We start from the raw sequence: 9,976 nt of genomic DNA on the forward strand, positions 1-9,976 counted from the left end.
CCGCACAACAGAGACCAACGCACTAACTCAGGGAGTTCCAGGGCCCTGCAGCCAGAGACTTTGGGACTGGCTCCACCCACCAGTGAGCCGGCACTAGCCCCAGGACCCGGGCTCACCCACCAGTGGGTGGGTACCAGCCTGGGGACCCCCTGGGCCTCAGCCCTGCCCACCAGTGGGCGGACACCAGGCCCTGCTGCTAGAGAACCCAGGACCCAGCTCTGCCTACAAGGGGGCCGGCACCAGCGCAAGGATCTGATCCCCTGTGCCCTGTCGCACCCACCACTGGGTGGACAGCAGCCCCAGGACCACCACAGACCTACAGCCTGCTGTGTCTGGATGCAGCCCACAGACCAGCAGGCTTGCACTAGCTCCAAGACCCACTGAGCCCTAGTCTCACCCACCAGCAGGCTAATGCCAGCTCTGGGACACCTTGGGCCCCTCAGCTAGCCGCCCCAGGAACTGCTCCTGTCCACCAGTGATGGGACACTAGCCCAGGGAATAGCAGGGGCTCTGGCCTGCCAACCAGCAGGCTGACAGCAGGCCACCAGACATACTGGGCCCCTCAGCCAGCAGCCTCAGGACCCAGCTCCACTAACCAGCGGGCTGATAACCAGCTTTGGGATATCCCAGGCCCCTACAGACAGCCATGCCAGGAACTAGCGCACCCACCAGCACTAAATCTGGGACCCCAGCCTGCAACCACACACCCCGAGCCCAGCTCCACCCACCAGTGGGCCAGTACTAGTCCCAGGAACCCCCACTCACTCCTGCAGCCAGCCACCTTGTGCCCCAGCCCACAGACGGAAGCCTTCCACGAGGCAGGGCCTAGCAACCAACCTGAAGGAGGGCCAGCCACACCTATCAGACTGCCCACAGCAGTCAGGCCACCACAACAGAAGGACCCAGGCAGCCCACACGGGGGGCACCCCTAGAGCACACAGCTCTGGTGACCAGAGGGGAGTGCGCTGCTGGGAAGCACAGGAGGTCTCCCAAAAGAGGCCACTTCTCCAAGGTCGGCAAATGTAATGGATGCAAGTCAAATCATTATGACCTACACTTTACAGTGTGTATGTCAACTATATCTCGAAAAAACTGAAAGAAAAAATCAAGTCTTTTTTTTCCCACATGCCATTGTGCCTTTCTTCTCCTTTTAAGAACACTAATTACATGTATGTTATTTGCATAATATTGTCCCACAGGTCTCTGAGGCTCTATTAATGTTTTTTCCATTTTTTCCTCCATGCTTTCACAATGGATCATTTATACTGATTTATTCTGAAGTTCACTTACCCTTGGTTTTGCTGTTTCCAATACGCTTTTAAGCCCATTCAGAATTTTTCTTTTCAGACACTATACTTTTCAATTTTAAATGTGTTTTATCTAAGTAATTTCCATCTATCTACTGTGATATCCCCATTAATTATGACCATATTTACATTTAAGTTCTTGAACATGTTTTATAACAGATATCTTGAAACTAATTCCAGTATCTGAGTCATCCCACCATCTGTTTTCTATTGATTGCTTTTGGTCTTTACTACAGAACCTGTTTTTATGTTTCTTCATAGGTTTAATAATTTTTTATTGTATGCTGACACCTCCTCTAAACCAAACAGAAACCTTCAAAAGCTCTAGTAGTTGACTCCTACAAACTTTTCTCATATCTTGACATATCCAGTCCCACCTATTCTGCATTGTGACATGAGTACCTACTTACTGACACTGTAAAATTTTCAGTCTTATCAAATAATACTGCCAATCCTTAAATGCTGTAGCACTTAACTTTTAAGGATTTCCTAATTGGGTCTACGTGCCACTCTATTCACGCCAGCATTTCTCTGATTAGTAGTTATATTGTAGACTTTGTACTTATTTATATGGGGTTTTTAGAACTAATATATTTTTTCAGGAATGCTATCTCTCCCTCACTCTATCTCCACCCCCACTCCCAGACTAATTTTGTAAAGAGAGAGACCATATATATCATCTGTAACTTCTATACATGGTAGGTTATGACTAAATGCATTCTTCTCTTTTCCAAATGCATTTTATATGCATGATACAGTCTCTTCCTTATTATCCACCTTTCCTTTCATTACCCATTTTTACAATATAATGGAAACATGTACCACTTTTATATCCAGAAAAAAATAATATAAATATGTAATTCAATGTTCCCTTTCCTCCAGAAAATATTCTCTGATTAATCCAACCATTTTTCAAACTCTTCCAGTACTATTACTACCCTACCTACCCACTTAACACCTTGTTATTTCTTGTATTATATAAATTGTAATTTTATATCACCAAATTATTAAGGATTAACTTAAACTTGAGGTTTTGGTGGTAATTTCCCTCAGTGTTGTAACTGAAGTGAACACATAGAATCACCACCTACAAATGGACAGAATTTACATCTTTACAAAACTACCTACTGAATAATTTAGTTTTATTCAGTCATTAGAAATGGAGTACTTCTAAACTCAAAGATCACAAGAACAATGGTGTTTGTGAACTAACCAGGTTAAAATGGTTAGAAAAGAAAATCAATGAGTGGAAGCAAAAACAGAATTCAAAATGTTTAAAATTTAAACATTATACTTATTTTAAATTTCATCTTTGTGGCAGTTTGCTTTAGTTTACGTTGTGGCAGACATTGCTTTGAAAAGGTACACTTTTATCCAATTTCTTTAAAAAACAGACTTCACAGATTAAGAAACAGTAACCTCTACAGAATATTGCTATAGAATTATAGTTTAAGCTTTCTAATATAAAAGCCATTTGTCTAATAAACGTTATCTTGGTGAAAAACTGCAAGTCAAAATAGTAATAAGCTTATCTTCACCTACCTGTAACTTTGGTTCCAATAACCAGGGGCAAAGGAATTTCATCTGGGAGATCCTTGAACTGTGAAACATCCGCAACTTTCCTTTGTTGTAAGAGCCTTATTTTCTGCCGTTTCTGTTTTAATGCTGATCTCTCTTCCTCAAAAAATGCAGAAGAACATCTAGAATAAATTATAAAAATCATATAAACTGATAACTGTCCTATATAAAAACTTCAAGTCAGACCATTCATCTCACTACTCCCTTTCCCATAAGTACTATATTTAAAAATGGGTTCTTAGCAATAATAATTTTCTCTTCAAAGTAAATTACCTTTATATCTTTTTAAGAACAGGACCTTGCAAGACTGAAAGATACATAAGCAAGTCTAGATTATTCCTTCCTCAAAGCAGGAGGATTTGTTCACCATCCTTTGACAAAACTGCACCTGGATCCCAGGTCTCCTCTTAAGAACAATGTTCAGTTTCAATACTCTATTCAAAAGAACATGATATTTTCCCTGTGACCCAGTGAACCTATCTGTACAGGAATTAAAGATGAGACTTGCCACCGTGTAAACTTTTAATCATATTTCCTGTCTTGAAGTATGAATACTGAATATACTCTTACCTTTAGGGCCTGTCATATTTCTATTTTCAAATTCTAGGATGAACCAAAGGTATTTAAACAAAGCTTTCAGGCCACGAAATATACATCCATGTCACTACAGTCAAGATAATGAACATACAAAGACATTAATCAGCCCCCTAAAGTGTCCTTGTGCCACTTTACTATCCTTCCTTTGCTTCCTCTCATTTCTATACTCCTACTTCTCAAGCAATCACTAAGTTGCTTTCTGTATTAAGTTTATATCTTCTAAAGTTTTATATAAATGGAATCATCTAGTATATACTCTTTCTTCAGGCTTCTTTCATTCAGCATAATTATTCTAAGATTTGTCCATATTGGTGTATGTATCAGTGGTTCATTTCTTTTTATTGTGACACATCCTATTCTATGGATATAGCACCATTTGTTTATCCATTCACCTGTTAGTGGACTTATGGGTTATTTCCAGGTTTTGGCTATTACGACAAAGTTGATATGATCATCTGTGTGTGGGCTTCTGTACAAACATATGCTTTCATTTCTCTTGATTAAAGTAGTGGAAGGGCTGGGTCATACGGTCAATGTGTGTTTAACACTTTAAGAAATCAAAGAATCCAAATATCACCAAAGAAGATATACAATTAGCAAATAAGCATATGAAAAGATGCTCCACACTATATGCCACCAGGGAAATGAAAATTAAATGAGATATCACTACACACTTATTAAATTGCTAAAATCTGGAACACGGACAACTTCAAATGCTGGTGAGGATGTGGAACAACAGGAATTCATTCATTTCTAGTGGAATGCAAAATGGAAGACAGTTTGGTAGTTTCTTACAAAACTAAATATACTCTTACCATAAAATCCAACAATCATGCTCCTTGGTTTTTACTCAAATGAGTTGAAAACTTATATCCACACAAAAATCTGCATAGATGTTTACAGAATCTTTATTCATAATTGCTAAAACTTGGAATCAACTAAGACGTTCTTCAGTAGGTAACTGAATAAACAAACTGGTACATCCAGAGAATGGAGTATTATTCAGTACCAAAAAGAATGAGCTATCAAATCATGAAAAGACACGGAGGAACCTGAATGCATATTACCAAGTGAAAGAAGCCAATATGAAAAGGTTACATTCTGTGTGATCCCAATACATGACATTCTGGAAAATGCAAAGCTATGAAGACAATAAAAATATCAGTGGTTGCCAGCAGTTGTGGGGATGCGGAGAGGGGTGAATTGGTAGAACACAGAGGATTTTTAGGGCAATGAAAATACTCTGTAAAATATAATAATGATAGATATATGTCACTAAACATTTGTCAAAACCCACAGAAGGTATAATACCAAGAGTGAACTCTAATGGAAACTACGGACTTTGGGTGGTTATGATGTGTTGGTGCAGGCTCATCAGCTGTCACAAATGCACCACTCTAATGGAGGACACTGACGGTGGAGGAGGCTATGTATGTGGGGGGGGCAGTAAACCGGAAATCTCTGTATCTTCCTCTCAATTTTGTTGTAAACCTAAAACGACTCTTAAAAAATTAAGTCTTTTAAAAAAGAAAGAAACTGCCAAACAGTTTTTTCAAAGTGGTTATACAATTTTATATTCCCATCAGCGGTGTACAAGAGTTCAAGTTTCCCCATAGCCTCACCAACACGTGGTAGGCTTGGTCTAGTAAATTTTCAACACTGGTTTTAATTTGCATTTTTCTAATGACTAATTATGTTGAATATCCTCTCATTGGTTTATCTGATATTCTTATATCATTGGTGAATCATCTGTTCAAATCTTTTGCCAATTTGTTAAATGGGCTGTTTGATTTTTTTTTTTTTCAGCTGTGCCATGCAGCATGAGGATTATAGTTCCCCAACCAGGGATCAAACCCGTGCCCCCTGCAGTGGAAGCATGGAGCCCTAATCACTGGACCACCAGGGAATTCCCGTTTGATTTTTTTTTTTTTTTTTTTTTTTTGCGGTACGCGGGCCTCTCACTGTTGTGGCCTCTCCCGTTGCAGAGCACAGGCTCTGGACGTGCAGGCTCAGCGGCCATGGCTCACGGGCCCAGCCACTCCGCGGCATGTGGGATCTTCCTGGACCGGGGCACGAACCCGTGTCACCTGCATCAGCAGGCAGACTCTCAACCACTGCGCCACCAGGGAAGCCCCCGTTTGATTCTTAATACTGAATTTTCAGAGTTCTTCATACATTCTGGATATAATATACACTTTCAGCAATCAAATTTTATTGAAATAGTATTTTTGCATAGTTAATACATTCATAGGCTTCTAAGTTAAAAGGTTCAAAAGGCACTGAAAACTCTTAATACCTCTGTCCCTCGGTTTCCTGTCTTCCAGAGGATCATGACTGTAAGTTTTCTACATGTCCTTCATTGATACTTTAGGAATACACAAGCAAAAACTGCTTATGTTCCCTTCTTATTTTCCCCAAATAGCTACAATATGCTCTGTTGTGTATTTTGCTTTCTTAAAGTATCTTAGCAATCACTTCTATATCAGTACATTAGAAAACTCCTCTGTTTTTTGGTGGGTTTTTTTGGTCACACCACATAGCATGCGGGATGCTGGTTCCCCGACTAGGGATTGAACCTGCGACCGCTGCAATGGAAGCGCAGGGTCTTAACCCCTGGGCCTCCAGGGAAGTCCAACTTCCTCTGATTTTAAGTTAAATGATTTCAGAGTTTTCTACTATTTTGAGGTACCATACTTTAATTAATCATTCCTCTATTTATGGACACTTAGGTTTTTGCCAATCTTTTGCTTCTACAAATACTACTGTACGTGTCATTTTACCCATGTACAAGTATTGCTGTGATCTAAATTCGCAAAAGTACTAGGTTACAGGGTATAGAAATTTGAAAATTTAACAGATGTTACCAAATTGCCCTCCACAGAGGTTATATAAATTTAATCTCTCACCACCAATAGTGACTTTTTCACCACACCATTGCCAAACCCAACATATTAAAACTTTATGAACTCCATTGATCTGACAGTTAAAAACAGTATTCTGATTTTATATTTGATTTTATACTTCTCACTATGAGTAAGATTGAACTGTTTTCATCTGTTCAGAAGAGCCATTTCTTTTTCCTTTCTTATGTACTGTCATATAAACAGACACTTTTATTATAGGTTATTTGACTTTTTTTTAATTGATTCATACATAGTTCTTCATATATTTGGAAATTAGTCCTTTGTTGTAAGAATTATAAATATTTCTGTTATTGTCTTTTGACTTTGTTTATGGATTTTCTGTAGGGGGGCAATGCAAAATGTTTTCATTTTTATGAAGTCAAATTTATCGATATTTTCTTTTATGGTTCCTAGCTTTGGGGCCTGTTAGAAAGATCTTCTCCAATTCAAGATTAAGCAAAACTCTCCTACAGGTTCCCCTAGTGGTTTTACTGTTTCATTTTAAAAATGTGAATCTCTGATCCTTTTCAAATGTTTCCTGGTATAAAGTATGAGATATGAAACCAACTTGTTTTCTTAGATTGCTTCAGAGTGGTCTCAGTATCCGTTAAATAAGTAATTTAACCCCTTTCTCCCTATGTGCTTGAGATGCAACCACTGTTATCATGTATTAAATTCCTATAGACATCTTTGATTCTATCTGGACTTTCTCTCTCTTTTTTTTTTAGTTTTAATTTTATTGGAGTATAGTTGATTTACAATGTTGTGTTAGTTTCATGGGCTTTCTCTCCTTTTTTTTTTTCCTCTCCTTTTTAATTCATCTTTCTATGCGTGTACCACTACAACACCATTTTGATTATGATCACATTATATCTATTTTAATAGGTGATAATACATACTACATATGTATGTATGATACTACATAGTCTCCCTTTATTACCTTGCTTCTTCAGAATTTTCCTGGATCTTCCTGCTTGATTTCTCCTCTTATATGTGAATTTTAGAATTAATTGATCTAGTTTAAAGTAAAAAAAAGGGGGGGGGCCTACTGATATTTTTATTGGGACTGATTTTAGAATGCTGCGTATCCTAATCCAAGATCATCTATGTCTTCCCATTTCCTCATTTGTATCCTGCACATTTCCTGTTAAGCTCCTTCTTGGTATTTTACTTTACCTTTTTTTTAGGATATTTGGAAAAGTACATTGTATCAATAATTTGCAGTGTACCTCAACTTCCTCAGAGAAAAGAAAAACTATAAACTTTTGTTGAAAATAAAGACTTCATTTCAACTATTAATTTACCTTGATGAAGTAAAGGACTATAAAATTCAACAATGTTATGGTAACATAAGAAAGGATAAATTAATAAGAGAAATATTATGATTTTATGAAATATTATATTTTATGAAATATTATATTAGAAATATTATGACAAACTGCAGAATTATAACTAAACAATAAAATAAGGTGTGACTAATATCTCATTCTGACAATAATTAGAAACAGTGTGGCTTAATTTAATCAAACATGTAAAGTCACAGCAAAAAGCCCCCAAATGGCCTAAAGTAATTAACAAAGACCATAAATTACCTGTATGAAACACACTAACATATCACATTTTGATTTGTTCTTATAAATGAGGGAGATATTTAAAACATCAGCAGCAATGTCATCTTTCCATACAAGGGATAAAATAAAATATTACCAGTTCAATGAAAAGTTCTCCTTGAATTTCATTACTATCTACAGAAATCAGGAAAACTAAATTCCATACCTACTTGTCCAAGTCACTTTATAATTCCAAGTCTTCTCTGAATTTCCCCACCATTTAAACTGAAAAAGTCTTACACATGCTTTTACTAGGCAGACAGACATGAGACTAATGATGTAGTATATTGCAAAATTTCTCTCAAAAGTAATATAAAGTTTTCTGATGTGTTAAGAAAGCAAGATAACACTAGAAAAGGAAAAGCAGTTTAACACGAAAAGTAATTCTCAGGAAGTAACATATTGGATACATTCACTTGATTTGTTTCTACATAAAGTAAAACATGCATTTGTGGAAAGGCTCTTGAGGTGATAAAAAGAGTTTTACAAAAGGTAATAACAATGTATGCGGGGAGAGAGGGGGAAGATGGCAGAAGGGTAAGACGCAGAGATCACCTTCCTCCCCAAAGATACATCAGAAATACATCTACATGTGGAATAACTACTACAGAACACCTACTGAACGCTGGCAGAAGACCTCAGACCTCCCAAAAGGCAAGAAACTCCCCCACGAACCTGGGTAGGATAAAAGAAAAAAGAATAAACAGAGACAAAAGAATAGGGACGGGACCTGCACCAGTGGGAGGGAGCCATGAAGGAAGAAAGGTTTCCACACACTAGAAGCCCCTTTGCGGGTGGAGACTGCGGGTGGCGGAGAAAGGGAGCTCCGGGACCGCGGAGGAGAGCGCAGCCACAGGGGTGCGGAGGGCAAAGCGGAGAGATTCCCGCACAGAGGATCGGTGCCGACCAGCACTCACCAGCCCGAGAGGCTTGTCTGCTCACCCGCCGGGGCAAGCGGTGCTGGGAGCTGAGGCTCGGGCTTCGGTAGGAGCCCAGGTAGAGGACTGGCTGCGTGAACACAGCCTGAAGGGGCTAGTGTGCCACGGCTAGCCGGGAGGGAGTCCGGGAATGGAGCTGCCGAAGAGGCAAGAGACTTTTTCTTCCCTCTTTGTTTCCTGGTGCTCGAGGAGAGGGGATTAAGAGCGCTGCTTAAAGGAGTTCCAGACACGGGCGCGAGCCGCGGCTAACAGCGCGGGCCCCAGAGACGGGCATGAGACGCTAAGGCTGCTGCTGCCGCCACCAAGAAGCCTGTGTGCGAGCACAGGTCACTATCCACACCCCCCTTCCGGGGAGCCTGTGCAGCCCGCCACTGCCAGGGTCCCGGGATCCAGGGACAACTTCCCCGGGAGAACGCACGGTGCGCCTCAGGCTGGTGCAACGTCACGCTGGCCTCTACCGCCGCAGGCTCGTCCCGCACCCCGTACCCCTCCCTCCCTGCAGCCTGAGTGAGCCAGAGCCCCCGAATCAGTGGCTCCTTTAACCCCGTCCTGTCTGAGCGAAGAACAGACGCCCTCAGGTGACCTACACGCAGAGGCGGGGCCAAATCCAAAGCTGAGCCCCGGGAGCTGTGCGAACAAAGAAGAGAAAGGGAAATCCCTCCCAGCAGCCTCAGGAGGAACAGATTAAATCTCCACAGTCAACTTGATGTACCCTGCATCTGTGGAATACCTGAATAGACAACCAATCATAACATATTGAGGAGGTGGACTTTGAGAGCAAGATTTATTATTTTTTCCCCTTTTCCTCTTTTTGTGAGTGTGTATGCTTCTGTGTGAGATTCTGTCTGTATAGCTTTGCTTTCACCATTTGTCCTAGGGTTCTATCCATCCGTTTTGTTTTTTTTTTTTTTACTCAAAAAACTTTTTTTTCTTAATAATTTTTTATTTTAATAACTTTATTTTATTTTACCTTACTTTATTTTCTTTTATCCTCTCTCTTTCTTTCTTTCTTTCTTTCTTTCTTTCTTTCTTTCTTTCTTTCT

The 9,976-nt window shown here is 39.9% G+C and overlaps 1 protein-coding gene across 1 annotated transcript in view; it reads right to left on the minus strand.

The window, feature by feature from the left end:
- The window catches only part of LIN9 (lin-9 DREAM MuvB core complex component), a 106,072-nt gene that overhangs the window by 69,431 nt on the left and 26,665 nt on the right, over positions 1-9,976 (minus strand). Inside the window, exon 7 of the mRNA XM_029230248.1 lies at positions 2,850-3,007. Within this exon, the coding sequence (XP_029086081.1) occupies positions 2,850-3,007 (158 nt within the window). The remainder of the gene's footprint in view (positions 1-2,849; positions 3,008-9,976) is intronic.

The sequence above is a fragment of the Monodon monoceros genome, unplaced genomic scaffold, assembly GCF_005190385.1.
Source record: "Monodon monoceros isolate NGI ecotype Baffin Bay Population unplaced genomic scaffold, NGI_Narwhal_1 Super_Scaffold_18, whole genome shotgun sequence".
NCBI classification, from domain to species: Eukaryota; Metazoa; Chordata; class Mammalia; order Artiodactyla; family Monodontidae; genus Monodon; species Monodon monoceros.